The following is a 23349-nucleotide window of genomic DNA, read 5'->3' as shown; positions in this document are numbered from 1 at the left end:
ATTGCAAGGAGACACAATCTCCATTCTTTCGTACCCCTCCTGGCACTTGCTGCCAAATACAGCTCCTAAAATTAGGAACTCAAATATTGAGGTTCTTACAGTAACAGGTGCTCAGCACCTAAGAAAACACAAAGTCCTTAATCTAGAGATGCCTGTATCTATTTCTAATTAGCAACTTTAACAATGAAAACAAAAGCAAATCAAAACAACTGTGTGGGTCTCTGAACTTAAAACATCCCTCTGAATTTTAATAATGAAGACCATAATTAACAGCTGCAATTTTCTGTCAACAATACCCAGTTAAACTCTTCCCTTTAAATTATAATTGCTACAATAAATACTAACCATTCATTAACAAACAAACAAAAACCAACAACACAAAAATAAAAATCGAACAAAAAGAACCAATTTTATGTAGATTTCTTAGGAAAGTGAGTGAGAATGAACTATGGAAAATATCGCAGTGACTCCTTTCAATTATGGAAATATATTGCAACAATTTTCTTCAATCTGTGAGCTGGTAACCCTAATCAGAAACGTTGGGGTAATCATGCGAAAGATATGAAATTGGTTAATAAAATTCAATATGAAGACAGGGAATAAAACCTCAGTAAACATATTACCTTAGCATTCTCAAGTAGAGCTTCGTCTCTGCCTAAGCCAGGTCCTATGACAACTGAGTGCAGTCGTGGTAACCACTTATCCACCTCATGGACAGCATTGGGACTATCACTGCACAGAATGAGGAAGAAAAAAAGATGTTAAAAAAAAAAAGCTCCATTTTAGTATTCTCAGAATCTGAATTCCAGGTGCAAGATAGAAAGAGAGATCTTTTGTCCTGAGCGTCAAGCAAATGTATCCTCCAAATTAGCAAACATTTGTTGCTCAGGAAATATGGAACAATTGTCCAAATAGCTAAAATGAAACATTAGTTCCTTCTCAATTCATTCCTTAAGGGATACCACATAAAAATGAGGAGATAATTACAAGTGTCCCCTATAGCTATTACCAAACAGAAAAAAAAAAAGGCAGGAAACCAACATTTCCTACAGTCTGTCACAGTTTCATGCTTCCTACTTAATGCTTTTTAGAGATTACACCTTGGAGAGGAGATCCACCGTATTTGCAGATATACTCTGTAAGTTGCTGGGAATTATGCAATTATTGATTATTCTGCATGGTAAAATGAAGCTACTCATCAGCTTTTTTAGTCAGTTGCTTTATGAGCATTTGTTCCAACTGAATGACAGCCAAACTGCCCCCTTTCCCCAGAAGAAACAAGCTACTCACTGACGGTTGATACTTAAGGTTTCGGCAGCATTTTGGTTTTGTCTACGTATGAAAAAATGAAGACCATATCCACTGCCAAACGTAACTGCTACAAAACAGCATTCAGTATTTCACCAGAGCCGTTTATTTTGTTCTGATCGGTTCTGTTGTGTAAATAGGTCAGAATATTTTGAAAGCACAGCTGGGCAGTGCCAGTTAACTCTTACCGGCAATACGGAGGGAAAGTTTAGCCTCCCCCTCCACCTCTGCCTAGGCAGCCAATAATAGATGAACATTTTAACTGAAGCACGAGGGGCAAAATCTCCCTGAAAGCTAAGCAAGGAGGTACTCCATGATAGCACTACTCCGACCGTTTTGAGCTCCCAATACTCTGACAAAGCTCAATTATTAGGGATAAAAGCCCTCGCATGTTTTTCGTAACCGGCAGCTGTACCAATGGGCCATAGCACTTGGGAACAAGTGCTTAGCTCCGCTCTGGCAGAATCAGCAAATTCCACAGCGATTTCTGCAAGTGCCAGGCAGGAGCCCAGAGCGGCCGCAGCTGCGTTAGGCGAGGCGGCCCGCTCAAGGCCGTGGGGCTGTGGTGCCTCGTGCCTGGCCGCGGCCCAGCAGCCCCTCCACCAACAATAGCTGCCTCAGAAATCCCGGCCGTGCCGGCTCCCCAGAGGCACCCGGTGCTGACACCACAGAACAGCTCTGTCAAAACAACGCTGCTGGCTGGAAGTGATGGCCCACCGCAGGGGCGATGGGGACGGCGGAGCACGTGATGACAGCCGTGTTCCTGAAGCAGCTTCCCTGCTATGGGAGCCGAAGTTGGATTTCTCATGGAGCCATGCAGCTCCTCCTTCTCTAAGGGCCAAGGAAACAGCAGCAGTACAAGGGTTTCCCAATAGCTCATTTCTACAAACGCACTCTTTCCTACAGCCACCTATCAGCTTATGATCTCGATACGGGCTGGAAATAACATTTTTCTATACGCGTTAGAACATTAAAACAGAGTAAAATCCCATTCTAATAAAGCGTCACCATTTCTGAATGCAGGCACGACTATTCACATATTAAATACAGAAAATGACCATAGCTGTAGAAAAAGAGCTGATCTGTGGCAAAATGCTGCTTCACTGATAAGGATGTTTAAAAGGATTGGATTCGAAATACATTTGGGTAGCAGAAGCCAAACACACCGAATAAATGTTATTTCAAACAGGGCCAATATTGTACCAAAACTTCCTCTGCTCTTTCACGGACCCCTCATGCAAATAATCTTGAGGTAGAGAGTTTGCTAATTTATTTACAATCAAACTTGAAATAAGATCATTCTGTCTGCAGCCCGGTGGATTACATACACTCTTCAAAACAAAGCCATCTCTTGGGAAACAAACGGTCCAACATTAAGCCACTCCTGCTCACTTTGCCTCTGGTAATAATAAAAACCTACTGTAGAGCTTTTCATCTTCAAAGCATTTTACAAACATTACGTTTCACATAACTCCTTTGCAATTTCACATCAAGAGGCAACCTACGGCATACAAAGGGCCAAAAGATTTAAAATGGTGATAATGACTATTACATTGCAAAATCAGCTATAAAAACATACTGAAAAACAGCTGATGGATTTCTATTCTTTATAAAAGAAAGCAGAACAAAAACTGCCTCTTAGTAGCACCACACCAACTTCACTTTAAGATCCAGGATGTTCACAACAGCTGCAATTATGCAGCTAAGGACACCCTGTACACTATCCTGTCTCTATGGCTTTTCTCAAAGCAGAGGGGCTTATCACACCAGCTTGTAGGAACTGCTTGTTCCTACACACGGACATCAAAGCAGCAACATTTTCAAGCTGATACAGTAAAAATGATCGGCGTTCTTGATCATTTTTCTTCAGGAAGATAATGAAGGAGTACCCTCTCCAGCTTTCCTGACCACGGGATTTAGCACAAACAGAAACTCCATTTGCTCTTAACAGCTACAATCTACATACGAAATTCAAACATGCCCCAGTTGGTTTTCTGATACACAAGTCAACTGGCCCCTGCGCTGTAAGGCTTCAGAGCAACGTGAACACGCAAGCTGCCTATAAGACACAGTGCCTGGACTGCAGTAACTCCTCAGCAGTGCAAGAAGTTGTATAGGAGAGGCTGCTTGGCAGGGGGCAGAATCTTGCCCAATACTGGTCGGATAATTTGACAATACAGATGATAATTTTTAGGTCTCTGGGAATACATATGCCTTGGCTCTGTTTAGTTTACTACTACAGACGAAGCCAACATGTACTCTTCAACAACAAAAAAATCAAAGGCACCAAAATAATTCAGAGATACCAGCACAGAACACAACTCAGGTCCTCAGCTGTTCTCTGCGTACTATACTCACACAAATAACTGTTTGCTTCCTTTCTCCCTTCATGCCAATTTCTCTGCCTGATTACTAACCTGATTTCAAACTGCTCTGTTTAATTATCGCCTCCACTGCCAAAGATGTGTGCACACAACTTAAATTAGCACCATATTTTTTTTTAAGTATCTAAAAAGGTATGAGGTATGAAGGTGATGCCCTCTTGATCAAAAGAGATGTGATCTTCAAGCTTGGATAGACCGAGATCCAGTAAAAAAGAATCAGAGTTGTCTTTGGAACCACAGAGCCATACGAATAGTAACCCAGCTTTCTTACAAAACAGGAATCACAAATGCAATACCTCTACTTTGAAGAACAAAGCTAACACTAATATAAAAAGGAGTCAGAAGATCTTTTGCAAGGTCACAAGAAAATAGTATTTGCATTTTGGAAGAGTGTAAAGAACTTGGAAAAAGAGAAGTTACCTTCCCAGATCAAGACTCCGATTGACTAGAAGTTAGGGATTTCAAAGAATCACAGAATGGTGGAGGTGGGAAGAGACTTCAGGACATCATTTAGTCCACCTTGCTGCTTCAGAAGGATCACCCAGAACAGGATGCCCCTGTCCATATCCAGGCACTTTCTGGAGATTGCTAAGGATCCCACTTTGGGAGTCTCTACAAACTCTCTGAGCAACCTATGCCAGTCACTCACACAGCACAGAAGACTTCCCTGGTGTTTACACAGAACCACTTATGCTCCAGTTTGTGCCCATTGCTTCCTGCCCTGTTAATTTTCCAATTTTCTCTTGCCCTTTATTTTCCAAAGTAAAGTAAGCTTTTTTTGGAAGGAGATGGGTAGGAGATTGGGAAACAATCTGGCTTTCCCATGATTTAAAAATACAGACTCTCACACCATGGATATACACAACAGGAACAATTTCTGAAGCTGAATGCAAGCAGTAACACTTGTAAAAATGAAAAATGAACTACAGTACCACTGTGCAGATGTGTGCAATAAAGATTATGGTGAGAGACCACAGTTATAGATCTGCAGGCAGTGACTACATCTTTAAAGAATTACTTAATTTGCAGCTAACCACTGTTAAGTGAAATATTATCAGACACCATTTTACAGGAAATCTAGATGATGACAGCTCATTGTTGCTCAACCAAGAAACTAACCAACACCCTCCCAAAACCCATAAAGCTTCCTCAAAGTTTTAGCCTGCATGGAGAGTAACTGATAAAGCTTTGCCTGCATATGGAAAAGGACAACTATAGAATAAAGAAATAAATAACAACTGTAACACAACAAAAGGAGCTTGCTTAAGCCACCCAATTCCTGTTAAGTCTAGTTGTTAAGGAAGAGACTAAAGCTAATGTCAAGTCCTGTCCTGTTTAATAACTTTACTGATGACACAGATGAGGGAAATGAGTACACCCTCAGTAAGTCTGCAGATGACATCAAGTTGGCAGGAAGTGTCCATCTGACTGGGGACAGGATGGCTCTACAGAGCGATATGAACAGGCTGGACCAATGGGCTGAGGCCAATGGGATGAAGTTCAACAAGACCAAGTGCCAGGTCCTGCACTTTGGCCACAATAGCCCCAGGCAACCCTACAGGCTTGGGGCAGACTGATGCGAAGACTGTATGGAAGAAATGGACCTGGGGGTGCTGGTCAATGCTTGGCTAAACATGAGTCAGCAGCGTGCCCAGGTAGCCAAGAAGGCTAACAGCATCCTGGCTTGTATCAGAATTAATGTAGTCAGCAGGAGCAGGGAAGTGATCATCCCTCTGTACTTGGCTCTGGTGAGGACACACCTCAAGTAGTATGTTTGATTTTTGGCCTCTCATTACAAGACACTGAAGCCCTGGAGCATGTCCAGAGAAGGGCAATGAAGCTGGTGAGGGGTCTGAAGCTCAAGTCTTACAGGGAGCAGCTGAGGGAACAGGGATTGTTTAGTCTGGAAAAGAGGATGCTCAGGAGAGACCTTATCACTCTCCACAGCTACCTGAAAGGAGGCTAAGGAGAGGTGGGAGTCAGCCTCTTCTGCCATGTAACTAGCAACAGGACTAAAGGGAATGGCCTTAAGTTGTGCCAGGGGAGATTCAGGTTGGATGTTACAAACAATTTCTTCTGCGAGACAGAGGTCAGGCACTGGAATGGGCTGCCCAGAGAGGTGTTTGAGTCACTGTCCCTGGAGGCGTGTTCAAGTAACATTTGGATGTTGCACTAAAGGACATGGTTTAGTGTGGAAAAATGGTGGTAGGTGGATGGTTGGACTACATGATATTGGAGGTCTTTTCCAACCTTGGTGATTCTATGATTCTAAGGGTCAGAAAGATAACCTATCAAACAATCAACTTTACACATTGCCTATTAGTCAAAGCAGAGGTAAAGAAACAAGTACACAGTCTCACAGCGGAACACTGAAAAAGGACTTCAAGCATGTTTCTCTGATCAAACTGCCTTGGCTATTAGTGATAGGAAGGAGAGAGAGACAAAGCCTTGCTCACTGCATGCTGAGAAGACTGCAATCTCCTGTGAAAAGACAAAACAGCTTTATCCTTTGCCTTCCTTGAACCTTATGTAGACAGGTCCAAGGCACAGTTTTTAGAATATTATATGTTTACCCTCCTATTATGCGTTTCACTCATTTATCTGTCTTTTAGAATGTAATTTTAATGGAAAACTCTGAAAAAAAAATAGTTTCTCTTCAAATTAAACAACACCTAGTCTCTGAAGAAGCGAGGACAAATTTTCTCTGTGAATTATTGGTAACTTCACATAACTTCTGTCAAACCAATATCAGTATATGCTAACAGAAATCCTCTTGGCTTTCCATGAAAGTTATTTTTACATACAAGAATGGCACTGGTTTAGTTGTCGTGCATATGACAGTAATTGCTGGATTCAACAGTGCATAGTCTCAGTGTTACCTCCTATCTGGATGTACAGCCACACAGCCTTCTATACCTTTTTGTTTTGAACTCTAGTAAGCAGAATAAATGCTTTAAGTCAAGCTTTCTGCCCTTCAGAACTATTCAGTATTTCACTATCACACAATAAAAACTGATATAAGACAGTTTTGTAGATCTTTATCTTGGTGAAACCTTGATGTAGGCATTTCCAAAAAATACCCTAAGAGCTGGAGCTTGAGAACAGACGGTGACTATTGCCCTAAGATTCCCCACAGTTTCTTAACATCTTCCATAGCAGTCTGTAACCAATATTCAGTAGTCACCATCTACGTGAAAGTGTGCTCTAAGCTGGTCACTGTCCAGAGCTGAACACTTGACAACTTGGGCCTGAAACGTAACTCTGCCCTCCAGCTGCCTAAACAAACAAAATCCTGCTGTATGCCATGTTTTACTCAAAGAGTGGTTTTCACCCAATGATCAAAAGCCATCAAGGCAATAGCTTTAAGTTATCACAGAAAGCTCTAAACACAGCAGCTTTTCCTATCCAACAAGAATGACAGTTACTGTCATTGCTTTCTAGAAGTGGGAAAAGGAACAACACGAAAACCTGCAGCCTTGTCAGATTTTACACGGAAACAAGAAACTGTGAAGCAAATTCAGCACAGGTGTAACTGGGAGCTATGGAAACAGTAGATAACTACGAATGACTGCACAGACAGGAGACGGCAGGACTGCAATTCTTCACTTTTGTTTCAGGCAGGTGGAACCAACTCATTAATAAGAGACCTGATTTGGACTACATAAAAACACCATCAGTAGGATCTCCTACTAGAGAACAAGGGGCACAAGCAAAATATCTGCAAACTGATCCATACAGCATCTTACTGGAGAACACATTTTTAAAAACCTCCTTATCAGTGCATAGGTATAGTGATTGAGGCCAACTCCAAATGCATTAAAATGTATCCCTGCAGAAGTCAGTTAGGTAAACTCAGGCAAAGTCATTTTAAGTGGGCAGTTTCAAAAGCCAACCTAGAATCTTATCTTCAAAGATGAGAAAAAGTCTCTGACCCGAGGATGAAAGTTTTGGTTTTGTTTGTCCAAGCACTGCAGATAATTACATAAATGTGAATCAAACACTAGACCTGCTGACATTTAGATCCTGTCATGTTATACAGTACATCAAAAGAGTGAAAGATGGGACATAATATGTAGCTCTAGAATGTAGGTAGTTCTCTCAGAAAGCTAATAATTAACTACTGTGAACTTTGGGTGAGGTGAGGTCATTATTGGAAAATGGGTAAATAAGACAGGGACAGAGATTACTCCCCAAAGGTTAGGCCAAAGGAATTATAGGCAAAACCAAAGAGTGCAAAATATGCATGAGCATAAAATTAAATTAATCATATACTCATAAAGTAGTTGCATTTGTCAATGCTTAAATCATTATTCTTGTAAATTTACTCCAAGTTTCCGGAAGTCCAAACTTTACATGTAGCATCTCTTAAGCCCTTGAGCAAAACTAGAAATAACAACTTATTCTAGAAAAACCTTGTTGACCCTATGGTCAACTCCTAACTTTCCCCTCAAGAGAACCTCAATCAGGTGGTGCAAATCTCAATGACAGCATCGTGAAGTTGGCTGGATGCATTTTGAGACAAAAAAGAGATATTTAGTGAATTAAACACATTAAAATTCCAAAAAGGAAGTTTAGAAGACAAAACTATCATTTTCACCTACCAGGCTGTTGAAAGATACTTATACACTGTTTAATCTGCAAACGTTGCATAGACAGTAGTTATTTGCTTGCTACATTCTGACTAAATGACAGGGAGGAAAATGGAAAAAAAAATCCCTCCTAATGAGGAAGGGATTGAATCATATTAAAATTAATTATTCCTCTTCAGTCATTGGATAAACTAACTTAGACACCAAAATGTTCATATGATAGGTTTCATTTGAACAGCAACAACATAGCAGCAAGAACAGCAATCCAGCAGCTGGGAGGAGCAGTGGTGCTCCACGCATTCATGGCAAAAGACTGCTCTTAATCAGCATATTCCACAGCCTTGCTCCATGTTCCACCTTCAAGGCAGAGAGTGTGAATGACCTATCAATGAACGTATTTGCAACAAATACCTTAGTTACCATATCATACCGTTCTTATTGATAAAACCCCAAACATATTCCACAGCTGCTACTCAGACACCAAAGACTCTCATACAGGCATGAGATCTTCCATTTCACCAGGCACTGGGTAGATATACTGTCAGTGCACTATAGGCAACAGAGCCAACCACAGCCTCGTTTTTTATGAACCTCAACACACTACACAAATGGGGTCACTTCTCTTATTCAGATCAGAGGATCTCATATCCTGTGAGAAAGAGCCCCAAAGGAGAAGCAGCTATCACTTAAATCTGCTTTTGGAGATTTCTCACACAGACATGGCAACAGCACTCAAGGGCAACCCCTTCAGCCTTGTGAAGATACCACTTATTTTACAGTCTTTTTAGACGTATCCTAATCTTCAAAGCAGTTACAGCACGTTCTGATCTAGATCACGTTACCAATGTGCGTTACAGCAATCCCCCCCAAAAGTAAAATAACAACCAAATGTCTAAACTCAGCTGTTTTTATATTTTAGAGTCGACAGAAGCAGTCCTGACCTGTTAAAACTTCCTCTAACTGCCTTTGCAAGTAGAATCTGTCAAAATCTCCCCCAAATGGAATGACTGCCATCAAACCAAATCTGTGATTTCGTAAGTCACAGAATGAAGCTGAGTTGACAAGGTAACCTTCCTCAAAATGAAACAGCATCGCCCCTAGAAAAACAAATACACACTTTTTTTGTTTACTTTTTTTTTTTTTTTTTTTTTTATGTTGGCTGATCAAGTGACAAGTTTCTATCACTTTGATATCACTCTTTAGTTTACATTTGAATCCTAAGGTACAGATTATAGTTGACCCAATACCTAGAAGGCTAAAGTACTTCAAATCAGCTGTGGACACACAAGAGAACAAGTCTCAGTCAAAACATGTTTTGGTAACTGTCAGCTAGAAAAAAGAGTAAGACCCTAAAAGCTTCCAATAACAAATAAAGAAAATACCAGGCATGCCTTTCTTCACTCAAACTCAAGAAAGATTAAATACCAAAGAAATATAATGCTGATGTCAAAACACAGCAGCATGGCAAGCACTCAGAAGGATGACTGTATTCCAGGACCTAACTGGAATATAATGTGTCTACACATGTATGCTTCTCTTTTTTACGAATCAAAAAGCAGCAAGAACAGAGTCAGCCACAGCGACACCACAAATCTTTTGCTACATCTCTATCTGTAAGTTCTCACCTGGGATGAGAACCCTTGCAACAATGGGGAGGAAAGAGACACAGTATGAGGTGAACACATCTCCTTTCTTCTATTCACTTGGCAGGGTAAAGCAAAGAAGCGGCAGCTTTTCTTCCCAGGAACGCTGGACACAGAACACAGGTCTGTAAACAAGTTTTGTCCACGGTGCTGCATGACATGATTAGAAACAGCTTAAGTATACTCCTCTGAGTCAGCACACATGCAAACTGACCTTTATCTCACCCTAAGTACTTCGGAAAGGAAAAAAAAAAAGCAAACACAACTTTCTCATGTGATTCCCAGCCAGGCTGCTGTCTAAATGTGGTTTCAGATAAAGATCACAGAGTTTATGCATGTTTTTATCACTGCCGGTATATAAGGATCCAGCAACCAAGACATTCAGGAGGTGTCTTTCTGGTAATCAGAGCAACCTGTGCTTTCACTCTGACTTGCTTCAGTGACAAAAATTGTGTCACTTCTTCCCGCAGATTACTCAAAATAGAGTTTAGTCCCACAGTGTTACTAGCTATTCTTAACTAACAAAACTAAAAGCCATGAGCTTCCTTCCACAAAGGAACAATGTTTTTTGAGTCTCCTTTCCACATTGAGAAAGGGCCAAAGGAAAACTCTGTACAATTATGAGAAGGTCTTCCTCAGAGGCTATCTAACAGAACAGATTTATTTTGTCTTCTTTTAAAACATAGCCAACTGGGTTCATACAGCTCATTCAACTCTGTGATCACCGGCCTATCAAGAGAAGGTAAGGTAACTCAAGACAGGTATCGAAGAAGACTCCTCGACACGAACTAAGCCAAAGAATCGATATGCCTGCAGTAGAATTTGACTTTCACATTACAGTGTTATCTTGTCTATTTGTGTAAAGTTCACAGTAGGAGCGTGATTAAAAAAACAAACAGACAAATGTAGCACAAAACATGGGCAGTGGTAGGAAGAGCACGGTAGATATGACTAAAACACAGTGCAGTCCATTCTTCAAAGGATCTTGACTTTTGTAGTTTTTAGTTCTCTACGGGGAAGCAAAAAGTCAGACAGAAAAAATATTGAACTGGATAGCTGATTATATTATTATTACTACTTTTATTACTACCGAGTCATCAATGATGCCTTTGATAGAATCCCCGAATAAGAAGGAAAAATCTCTATAGATAATATTGACAATTCATTGTTCCCAGAAACACAACAAATGTTATTCAACTCAGGCAGTGAGGACACACAGAGCCAGGTGTTAAAGCTTTATCTTCCCAAATCCCAGGCTGCAAGGTGCAGTTCTGTCTCTTTTACCTTCACACACGGGAACGCTGAATGAAGTCACAAGATAAATCACAAGAGAGACTTGCATCATAGGGTGTCTCTAGCACAAGACGTTACACTTTAAATGAATCCGGGATGATCTGCAGCTGTGGCCACAGAGAATTACCCTGGCAGTTCTGCAAGAGGGATGGTTATTTTCATAACTCCCCTTCTACAATCCTACTCAATCCTTCACACATAATGTTCTTGACATCCTTAAAGCAACAGGCATTTGCCAAGGACCTGAAACAGACTAGCACAACGTCTAGCTTTCACACACCTCTGCTCGTCCTGCCACCAAAGATCAGCTGCAGCAGCTCTAATGAGCCAGAAGAGCCTCTACATTCACAGGGCAGCAGCAAAAAGATGTTTCTTCCTTAAGGTGATCCCCCTTGAGGTGAAGGCTGTATAGAAAGGTAGCAGCAGCCGAGTTGCTGAGGAGATGATAAAATGTCAGACTTCTGGCTGTACAAAATGGCAGTTGAACCCTGGCAAAACGCCAAGCTGTTCAAACAGTGAATTGAGAAGTACACAGGGCCATAATTATGATTAGCATAATAAGAGAGTGGTACAACAGCTACCTAGTTACTCTGAAGGGTCACAGAGAAATTATAACAAAGCAAAGTTTTAGGGAAGGACACAAAAGAAAACAATGTCATAGCTCAGTGGTTTTTACCCAGAGTTTCTCCCATGCATGAAGCGTGGCTCAAGAGAAAGTACAAAGACTTGATTAGGCTCTGAATCAAGAGCGGCCAGCAATGCCAGCAGGGCTCAAACTGCTTCACTACATAGAAAAGATCATATAAAAATGTGACACCAGAGACAAAGTATTTTGCAGGAAAAATAGGCTGTTAGTGTAAATTTGACTAAAGCCTGGGCTCAGTGCAGTCAGTCAAGATTTCTTCCTTTCTAACTAAAGAAGACTGCTTCCAGAAGAGATTAAAAAAAGAGATGTTGTAACAAATAAATGCTGAACATTCTGATATTTGCAGGTTTTTTTTTCATTTATAATGTCATGTAAGCAATGTTTACAGAACCACAGATTCACACAATTAGCCAGCTGCATGGGTGACATTTATCAGAGTTGTAATAAAAGTAGCAGACACTATCATTGATTTTCAGTCTTAACACAATATAGATATGAAAACTGCCAGACTCATCATACTTTGTGCATCTACAGGAATTCATAGAAAAGCTGAAGTTTAACTCAGAAGTTCTCTTTGAAAATAGAAGGATTACAGTTTTCACTGAAATCTGAATTTCACAGACAACACAGAGAACCCACATAGTAAAAAAATCTCCATTTTATAGGCACAATTCAGTCTCCCATGCACAGAAATTGTGCTGTTCATATATTTCTACTGTTCATAGTCACCTCTATTTTTCATTATACTGCTTCTCTTCTTTGTATAAAACTTTTCTATTACCACAGATATCAACCCTAAAAATGCTCCCCTGAAGGCAAGGTCAACCCCTCCCACAGACTGCAGCCATATGCTGTACTCCAAGTGGCACTCACCAAGACAACCAAAGTTAGAAGCTAAGACTCCCATGGATATTTTCTGTCTCTCCAGTTATCATGTGGGATCAGGCAAAACACCGTGTTACTGTAACTGCTGTAATACCTCACCGAAACAATTTATCCACTTCCAAGTTCATCCATCCCTGACCCATTTCAGAACTCAAATTCAGGGAAGCACACATGTATCTTTCCTATTAAGACAGTTGGTTATTAAACTTTTCACCTTCTTGTTAATAAATCTTTTCCTTCTATTCCCAGCAGCAGCTGTGTATCTAATAAGGCAAGACACTTATGAAGAAAAGTGAGAGCAAGTGTAAACTAATGTAAACCAATCAAGTGTCAGACTGAGGTGTTCAAACCACTACTCCTGACTCACTCATTGAAACAAAACAGAAGTCACTTACAGAACTGGATGAACAATCAGCTCGGGACTATATGATTTGATTACTGTTGCTGCATCTTTGGTACAAAACACATGGGATAAATCTGCACCCTAAAAAGAAAAATTGCAAAAATAATTAGCAATTATACAGCAACGACTTCAGAATTCCAAAGCTTAGCTAGCTAATAATTCACTTCTTTTCCTATTTCTCAGTAGTTAAAGGGAACTCTTCTCATTTTTTCTATTTAGACTTAGTATAACATACAATATTTTAAAGAAAACTTATATTTGCATCTAAACTCCAAAATATTTTCTTCTGTTTCTCATCATCTCTGCTCACCCGAACAACAGTTCTCATTTGCAGATTAGTAAAGATTAAAATATCAAACACACAGTAAGAAAAAAAGGCAGGAGAACAGAGTTGAACAAGAGACAAGCTACACTAAGGAAGGAAAATAATGAGGCACAATACTTGCAAAATACAGCTACGGCAATCTCTGAGTACTATTCCAGCCCTACCATTTTCACTCAATGGGCCAAATCCATACCAGATAAAGTCTGGCACAATTTCAACAACTTCCTTTCAGCTAAATGAAGCCAAGGGGTTTAGTAGCGAGCTTCCATTAACAACTCAAAAAATCACAAATACACTTTAAAAATAGGTAATATGCAGGAAACCTGATCTGCTATCTGTCTTCCATGTTGAAATTTCCCAAGGTTAATAAAGCATCCCCTCTGCTTTACTACTTATACATTTAACATTTCAAGCTACTAAGCAATTCATAAATATGATCCTATGATTCTTTATGTGAAGCTGCAATGAGCTGAGACCAAGTTACTCAAAGAGGGGACTTCCATAATGTACTCTGTATTTGCTTATAGTGAACAGAAGGCTGAGTAGTTTCTAATATTTTATAGAAGATTATTAAATGATATAATTTCAGTTAAAATCCTTGAGAGACTGCAAGTCTGGGGGACAGGGGGAGGAGGTCGATTGTGGTGGGAGGAAATACTGAATAAGTACTGAATTGGTACTTATTCAAACAAACCTACAAAAGGAGCACAATGAATGGAAAGTACTGATCACAGAGTTCTGAAAAATATACGTATTATGTAAGCATGTTTCGGGTACATTTGAATAATCACCACAGTATTCATGTAGTGCAGTTTAAGTTTATCTTTAGCCATTTAATTTGTCACTAAAATAAGAAAGTTCACACTTCTAGGAAAAAAAAAAAAGCCTGGAAAATACTTCTGCTAAAGATTATAATGTAAATTAAATGTGCTGTTATAAAGATATGTTGAATTCAACCAACAAACTTACAGCACCTAAGAATTTTACAAGCCTAAAGCTGTACATAGCCCCATCCCTGGAGGCATACAAGGCCAGGCTGGATGTGGCTCCGGGCAGCCTGGTCTGTTGGTTGGTGACCCTGCACATAGCAGGTTATTGAAACTAGATGATCTTTGAGGTCCTTTTCCACCCAGGCCATTCTATGATACTATGATTTCAAAAGAAAGTTACTTCACTCCACGCTTACCAAGAATTCTGACCTCAGCACTGAAAATGCAACTTTAAACACTAACCTAAAGGTATTTGAGAAACTACTTCAGCAAGTTTTCAGATTTGCTATCCAAGCCTCTGATAAAACAGTTTTCTCTCTAAAACCTTCTGTTTTCTGGCATATCTCTACCTATACGTTATACAGAGAAAATATCTACAAGAAACAGCATGCAACACATCCATACAAAGTACTTCTACAAATCCAAAACTGAGGATTGTCTTTGTTAAATAGAAGACCTTTTAGAACTCCAATTTCAAGTACAGCACAGACTGAATGCTTTTATAAAATGGCACTTAGCCAACATAAATGATGAAAAGTTCATTTCGGATTGATATAGAAGAACACATACCACTTTGAGAGCTGTAATTGCAGCAAAATATGGTGCTCCTGTGTATCTGGAATGAAATGAAAAACAATTTAGATTAGGAAACACATTCATGAGGTTAGACAATCTGGAAATCAGCCTGCCTGAAAGAAGACTCAAATTCGAGGGCAAATTAAAAAGCTTTCTCTTATGTTTGCTGTCAAAGACATAAAAATCCTGTTACACTGAAGCCAATCTCAAACTTTGCTTTTATTTCAAAAGAGCTACTTTAGTCACCTGATCTCTTCACAGGAATATTTATAATGACCATGATGTAAAAAAAGCAAACTCTTTTCAGACAATCAACTTTAAAAGTCTGAAAACAGACAAATAAAAGAGAACAATAATCGAGTATTGTTTGCAAGCCAAGTCTGAGATCCATGACCTAGATCACTCCCATCTGGTTTCAGATGCTTAACCAAATTGCCTAAACTGTGATTCCAGTCACCCTGAATTCTCCTTATGAAGACTGAAGAGTGAGGTACAGGCAGAATCACCCTAAGAGGTGTCTGCCTGGGCTAAGAGGTGAGAACCCAAGCCTAGCAAACCAAAAATGAATTCTAGTCTAACCAATACAGAACATTTTGCTCTTTATATAATGGCAGATCTCCAACTGCAGATCTCTTTTACAGGAGAAAGATGCCACCTCTACTTTGAAAGGGGAAAATTAACAACCGGAAGGTACAGTAGTTTATCCAAAGTATCATGCACATTACTGGAAGTGGCCAAGAAACAGAACAGGGGCTTTATTTCTAGATCAATATAACTGATTTATATTGTATTTCTTTTATTTTTTTTCTGAAGCACGCTATTTCTATTGCTCAAGAACCCAGATCAGGATATTAATAAAATCTAGTAAACAACATAATTCATCAAAATAATAAGCGTACAGTAAGACGATCTGAGCAACCTTCTATTCCTGACTTAAGAGATCTAGTTCCCAAGATACCAAAATACAACGAAGATCAACTGTCTTATTCTAGTCCATTTACTTCCATAACCTCGTCATGCAATGGGAAAGGACGTTAATATTGAATGCGGGGTGTCACCATGGTCAAAAATGACTGAGAAGGCAGGAACAGGCGCAAACTGCACTCTAAGTTTCAGTCACATTCACGTGTGTTTGTGCCATGACCTTTGGGCAACATGACCACTCGTAAGAAAGATCATGATGATGGACTAGTAAAGCACTCTGAAAAATACTCATGTTTCAAATGTAAGGCAAGCTTAAATGGCTTCTACAAGTAGAAATGACACCTTCAACCTGTTGGAAACAACACTCAAATTCCTGATGAACTTACTCTCGACATCCTCCAACAATGCCTATACGTCCATCTTGACCTTTATGCCTTTTCCCGGTTAGAGGAGGGATAACATTGCGCACCAGTTGAAAAATATTCTCCATATCCTTTAGAGTGTGATTTCGGTGCAGTGAAAAAGATCTCTCTATAACTGAAAAAAGAAGTATTACTTTAAAAAATGCTCTTTCTTAAACATCAGCATTTAAGTACTCAAACAGTAACAAAGTCACTCAAAGATACACAAACCCATATCCTTGTAAAAACCCAAAGATTTACCACCTAAAGGCCTTTAGAACACCAAGTAACTAGGAAAGGCGATCATCTTTTTACATATGTTTCGAGTCTGATGCAGTGAGTATTCCCACTGCTCACAGTCTTAGGGCTCAAGTACAGAAAGAAGCAACCCCCCAGCATAGTTCAAGTTGCAGAACGTTCACAAGGCTATCTTCTTAGTGCAGTCTCAAATCACTTCCATAATTCAGCTCAGCTGAAATAGGTACACTTGGTGAGCACTAAACACACCTGGACATAAGATGAGTACTCAACAGCCAAACCCACATTCCATATTGATACCCTACCTTATTTCCATTTCCCCTCACAGACTTCCACCTCTTAGCAGACTCAGGGCCTATCTCGCTGCTTTATTTTGGCAGGTGGATACGGAGCATAACAGAAGTCATTCTGCAAAACTCTAATTCAATTGCACTAGCTGCAAGCATTACAAAAACCACAATTTTTAGCTAGAATGCAACTACCGATCTCTGATGCAAAGTTACATTTGAAACTACATATTAAACCAACCATACACTCAGAAGGCTACGTATTCAAAGTGCTGTTTCAAAAGACTATGAAAATATAGAAGAAAAACATATTTCAACAATTATACTACGTAACCAAAGAGTGTTAAACAGTTTATCCAAGGCAGGGCAAATTCGAAGATCAGTACTTAAGTGGACAATATATTAGCCATAAACTATAAAAATAAAATTCTTGTATTTCAACACGACTCCTTGTATCTGCATGAAGTCCACTCAGGAGAGCGGTCTGTATGATTGGAAGGCGACTCCTACGCCTTGGTCAGGTTTCTTTTCTCACACAGCTTCTAAGAAGCTTTCAAGGAACTGCTAAATATTAACAGAGAATTAAGGAAAAATAACTCGCACAACAGTCCCAGCTTCCAGCTGTGTAACATTTCGTAAGCCCAGCCCCAAAAACTGGAGGAGAAAAAACTGTGCCAGAAAATGAAAGAAAAACGTACTAAGCAAGAAAAATTGCATCTGTGCACTATCAGCAGAAAGCATCTTTTCCTCCATCCTCCCGAGAATCTAAACCTAAACCAGACACGCTAATCTTCAGTAATAGAATGCTTTAGTGTTCCATAACGATAAATACTCCTGGCTGATCTTTTGCTTCTAAAATCCTCCTATAATACAGGCATTCCACTCCTATTGAGATAAAAAATAAAATAAAATTAAATCCACCCTGTTTTGGACTATGGCCAGAATAGCATTGCAGCAACCCAGAAAACCCAGAAAACAAAACACTCATCTCCTCTGGAAATAGGGCAGATTATTTTCTTTGAATCACACTTCATACATTAACTGGCTTTCAGCCACACGAGAAACATACCTATCTTCCACCTCAGGAGGACTTCAGAAAGTCCTCTGTTTGTTTCCTGCTGGTTATTGTAAATATAAGCAATTATGTAACAAACAGAAAGCAAACAGAATTGCGCAGAAAGGAATTCTCAATAGAGTCCCGCTTACCTATGTGCACACCGGGGCACACAGCTATAAGCAACTGAAATCCTAATTCCTTAAAAGATGGGCTGCCTGAAGAGCTCCATTTTTAGCACTTCACTGCAAACACTTTGTTACACCCTCAACATTTCAAAGATTCAAACTCAAGTTTCTCTTAGTACAGTCGGAAATACGTAATGCACTTTTGGACAGTGCAATATAACTGTACACCCGCATAAGGAAAGGCAGTAAAAGAAACTAAATTGTGGTTTCAAGCCTTTACAGATAATAAAACTCTTCCAACTTCTGGCAAAAAAAAAAAAAAAGAAGTGTTTTAAAAGCAGTGGTAAATCCCTGCAGGTGCTGTCACACCAGTGTAGAACGTCCAATGATTTCCTCACAGATCTTCTAAAGCACTTCAGGTTTCCTTTCACAGAAAACAGGTACACACAGAATCCGTATACTTGCTGTAATTTATCTAGAAAAGCCTTCAGACACTGAGGAATGCTGCAGACCAACTGTCCAATCAGAAGACAACCCGGTCACCTACCCTAAGCCCCTAGCAGGCCTGAACATTCAGTTCCTGACCCATCTAAGGGACACACAGCATATTTAACACAGAAGAGTAAAGGTTCTAAGATCCTCTCAGGAATCAGCGTGCACTTTTTAGGATCCAAAGCGTGGGGTTATTATTCAATGCTGTGAGTTTGGGTGTTGCATTTTTTTCCTCTTCAAACCGCAATTTCTCTTTCCAGCAGTGTGAAGTTCAGAATGAAACCCAAAGAGACTTGTTTCCACACAGCAGGCTACAACCACCGTGCCCAAGGCTCACTCTGGTTTCAGCACCAGGCAAATACCAGCCTTCCTCCTGCCCACACAGCATACCTCCATATAAAGAGACTACATAAATGACACCACAGCTCCAGAAAGTCTGGTAAAAAATGCTAGGATCTGATTGTCAACTTCCGGCCCACACGCGTGACAGAAGAAAAGGTCTGTGCAATTAATTCAAGAGCATTTGTTTTGTCTTTCTCTGTAAAATCAAATTCAGGCCCCCGAAGAATTTATAAATGAACCGGTAGAGAATAAAAAGCAATGCCAACGTTTCCACATTGTACCATATCTGCTGCAGTAATGCAATATTTACAGGGGAGACCGGTAATTTTTATTTAATGAAATCAGTTCTCAAGGAGCTGGATTTTAACATTTGACTTTTTTGGAGCGTAGGCAAAATGCCACTCCCTTCCCAACCTGGACAAAACGTATGCACACCCTTAACTTCACACGCTGAGTCAGGCCTGTTAGCCTCAGCAGAACTTCTGCTACAACATACTTCCCCTTCCCACCTGCCTTTCATATATAAAACTTCCTTAACTTCATTTTACGGAGATGTCAATGTGGAAAGAAGCGCCCAACGCTTATAGAGTTTGAAAAGCGTTAACTCAGCCAAGGAAATTTGTTGTAACTAACATATCTAGAGTAAACAATCAGTACAATGGTACAAACGACGTTTTAATTCCATTTTACACCAGACAGACACCTTCACCGCAATATTAAATAATTCCAACTCCCTTTTATTTCCAAAAAGCTACTTACTAACAGGGCTTTCACAAAGAACTTTAAAAAAGACTTGCTTTTATTTATGCTATAGAAGGAAGTACCTATCGGTGGAGAAAGTGCTGCTGTCATAGCATTATAATTAAAGTTATCCCCATATGAACGATGGTTTGCTCTCTGAGGTGGACTCGTTGGTATAGACTGTGCCCTTTGTGATACCGTAGAAGAAATTCCTGACAACATCTGTCCCAACATCTGCAGCATCTGGAGCTCTCGAGCGTGCTCAGCTTCACGACGTTTGTCCTCGATTTTGAGCCTCTGCTCTTCGTATCTATAAAATTTTTCTTCCGTATCCACGCTCTGCTGCAGGAATTTCTCCATCATTTTATCCAGCGTTAAATTCGCATGGCGCTTTTTTGATCTTTTGGGCTGAGTGAGAGGCGGGGTAACTGTCGGAGCGCTCATTTCTTTAAAGCCTAAAACAAGAGGAGAGAGAATTATTGTTCCGGAGGACTAAGAAGAAAGCAGCAAAAAAAAATCCCCCTATGAAACGTAATGCGTCACAACGTTATTCCTCTCCCAGTGCAAACTGCAATGATTTCAGACATTTTCATTTCAGAGTACCGAGGCAAAAATACCCACAGCCTTCTATAAAGTTACAAAGGCAGCACAAAAAATCACGCTGACATCTTTTAATTGTTGTAGTACTAAACTTCAACAATGGGAGCCTTTTTGATCTTCTAAAAAGGTTTAAGCGAAGGCTATTAAATAGTATAGGCTCATTTGTGTATTGCAGGTAATTACATTAATCTAAATTGAGTTTCAGTCTGTTGGCATTCTGGATTTGCATTTCAAAAGCACACGAGTGTAAACAACTCTTTGATGGGGTTTATGTGTAAAAAGAAGGTTGGTTAAACGTCAACCAATTGGCTGATGCCTCAGTGATGTCAACCGCTGAAGACAGGTTCATGTTTGTACTAAAGCCCAGCGTTAATCTAGATTTAAAACAAACAAACAGCGCTGCACCCCCCTCCCCCCCCCCGCACACGGAGCTGCGGGGAAAGGACAAGGAGGAAGGGGCAGGCACTGCATGAAGGCTGATGTCTGCGCGCCTGCTGAAGTTGGAGCAGTGCTGATGGAAGAACTCAAGCAATTCCTTACGTAAAAGCTCCCCCCCTCGCTTTCTGCCCCATCTGCAACAATAAGCAGATTTTTCAGTAGGATCTCCATCATCACCATCACCCAAGGGAACGGGAAAACCCGTGAGCGAGAAGGACGCCCGCGTCCTCGCACAGCGCTACCAGCAGCGTCCTCAGCTCTGCGCCAGCGTTCCCTCGGTTCCCCGCCGCTGAACACCAATAGAACCTCCCGGCGCTGCCTCCCTCTCCTCTCCTCCCCTCCCCTCCCCTCCCGCGGGGCCGAGGCTGCCGAGGACGCGCAAGGTGCAGGGCCGGGGCCGCACGGGCAGGGCTGACGGGGGGGGGGGCCGCTCGCTACTCACCGTCTCCGGGCGGCACCGGGATGGCGAAGGGGGGGCACTCCACCTTGATGGGGCGCTCGGCGTACGAGGAGCACTCCCCGGAGTCCTCGGCGAAGTTGTCGCGGGGGGATTCGAGCCCGGCGTCCTCGTCCGCCTCGGGGTCGTTCTCGCGGCCGTTGTGCAGCGCGCCCGGGCTGGGCGGCCCTCCGAGGGGCTGCGGACCGTCGGGCAGCGGGGGCGGCGGCTCGGGGGCTCCGTCGGGCCCCCCCCGGCAGCTGAGGATTCGGTCCATCTCGTCGTAGTACTTGCAGATCTTGCGGGCGTGCCCGTTCTTCTTCAGCCCGTCCCGGGCCTGGTAGTACTGCCGCTTGAGGCCCTTGATGCGGATGCGGCATTGCTCCGGGGTGCGCTCGAAGCCCAGCTCGGCCAGGCGGCACGCCACGTCCCGGTACACATGGCTGTTCCGAAAGTTGCCGTCCAGCGCCGACTGCACGTCCGCCTCGCCCCAGATCTCCAGCAGCGCCCGCGTCTCCAGGTCCGACCACAAGAAGCCCCTCGTGTTCGTGATCATCCTCGGCCGGCCGGGGTCACTGCAATGGCCGCGCACCGGGAGAGGAGGAGGAGGAGGGAGGGACGGAGAGAGGAGGTGCCGGGGGGGCGGCGGGAGGGAGCGGGGGGGGGGGGGGGGGGGGGAGGTTAATACCCGCGCTCCGCGCTCCCAGGGGGCGCCTACGGCAGCCCCGGCCGCGGTGCGGCGGGAGGCGGCGGGGAGCCGGGCCCCGGGCCCCGCATCCCAGCGCGGGCCGCCCGCCCGCCAAACTTTCCAGCGGGCACCTGCAGAAAGGGGGCGGAAAAAAAGCAACCGAAAACCACCACCAACCGAGCCCGTCACGCACAAAGCCTCCCCCGCGGCTCGCCCTGCCCCGGCGAGAACACGGAGATGTGGGCACGACCCGCCGCCCCCGGGCAGGACGCGCCGCCCCGCTCGGCGCTCAGCTCCGCGCGGCCGCTCCCCCGCCGCGGGCAGCTCCGGGGGCGGCAGGACGGCGGCGCGGGCGGCACGCGGAGGCCCGGCTCATGGCAGCGCCCTCCTCCTTCCCTCCTTCCTCCCCCTCCTCCTCCCCTCCCTCCCGCCGCAGTGGAGCGCGATCCCTACACACACACACACACACACACACACACAGAGACAGACACACGCACGGCGCTGCAGCTCGGCGCACGGCGGCCGGAGGGGCCCCGCGGAACGAGACAGCCCTTCGCTGGGGCTCGGCGCCCCTCGGGGCAGGTGCGAGCCCGAGGACAGGCGGGGCTGCGCCGCGTGAGGCGGCTGCGCCCTTTCCGCCCGCTTCCCAGACACGCACCGGCGGAAGGCTCCGCTCCCCCCCGGGCTCTCCCAGGCCCCGGCCCCCGCCTCACGGGCAGGTCCCACCCCCTCCTCGCCAGAGCTCCGCTGCGGAGATGTCTGTACCTTCGTCACACCGCAGCCAGAGGGCCGCAGCTGCGGCCAAGGCCAACGCGGCCGCCGCGCCGACCGCGGCCCGTCCGCACATCCCGCCGCGGGAGGCCTCCCCGCTTACCTGGCCACAGCGCGAGGCTGCCGCCACCCCCCGCCGATCGCGCAGCCCAACGCCGCACCCAGCTCATCGGCGCGGCTTCCGGCTCCGCGCCGCGGCGGGGCCGGGCCGAGCCGGGTAGGGCAGCGCGGGGCCGGCCTACGCGGGCGCGGCAGCCCGGCTCCGCTCCGCGCCTCCCCGCGGCGCCCCGCGGCCATGCTCCCCCCCCGGCGGCAGCCAATGGCGGCCGCGCTGAGGGGTAACGGCCGCGCTGAGGGACGGGGCTCCCCGCGCCGCCTGCGGCCTGCGCCCGCCGCCCTGACGCGCGTTACCCGCCCGTTCGCTTGCCGGGCTGCTTCCCCGGGGCCCTCCCGAGGGGAGAAGTGCCCGGCGGTGCGCCCAGCCTGGCGGCCCTCAGGTCGGCTCCGCAGCCCTTGTAATTGAATTTAAAAGGTTTTGGAATTACCATTTGTATTTATTGCTCCCAGCGTTTAAAAGCGCTTCTCATCCCTCATCTCACCGGGCTTTTTGGAGCAAACCTCTGATTTACGAGCGTGATTAATTTCTAAGGTGCTATTTATATCTGAAATACATCACTTTAAAGCAGTATTCTTGTGCTATTTTCTTTAAAACACACCAGAGGCAGTGGGAATGCCAGCTAGTGTTCAT

General features: G+C 43.4%; 1 protein-coding gene across 8 annotated transcripts in view; it reads right to left on the bottom strand.

Annotated features, from left to right (window-relative positions):
* Nucleotides 1-23013, bottom strand: part of NAXD (NAD(P)HX dehydratase) — a 52856-nt gene extending 29843 nt beyond the window's left edge. For 2 of the 8 annotated variants that reach the window (XR_003073345.3, XM_015277873.4), the window contains exons 1-7: nt 22705-23013; nt 21149-21717; nt 19752-20123; nt 16352-16502; nt 15036-15081; nt 13144-13232; nt 624-732 (exon numbers count right to left, since the gene is read on the bottom strand). Coding sequence is in view for 6 of the 8 variants with exons in the window: in XM_015277873.4 (XP_015133359.1) it covers nt 624-732; nt 13144-13232; nt 15036-15081; nt 16352-16502; nt 19752-20123; nt 21149-21717; nt 22705-22898 (1530 nt within the window). In the remaining 2 variants the exon portion in view is untranslated. Of the gene's footprint in view, nt 1-623; nt 733-13143; nt 13233-15035; nt 15082-16351; nt 16503-19751; nt 20124-20289; nt 21044-21148; nt 21718-22595 lie in introns of those variants that run through there. The other 6 variants (XR_003073350.3, XM_004938537.5, XM_046899410.1 and 3 more) reach the window with 5 other exon arrangements.
* Nucleotides 23014-23349: the final 336 nt, after the last annotated feature.

This window comes from Gallus gallus, chromosome 1, assembly GCF_016699485.2.
Source record: "Gallus gallus isolate bGalGal1 chromosome 1, bGalGal1.mat.broiler.GRCg7b, whole genome shotgun sequence".
NCBI lineage: Eukaryota > Metazoa > Chordata > Aves > Galliformes > Phasianidae > Gallus > Gallus gallus.
Note: the sequence above shows the minus strand (reverse complement) of the source record. Positions and strands in the feature narration are given on the sequence as shown.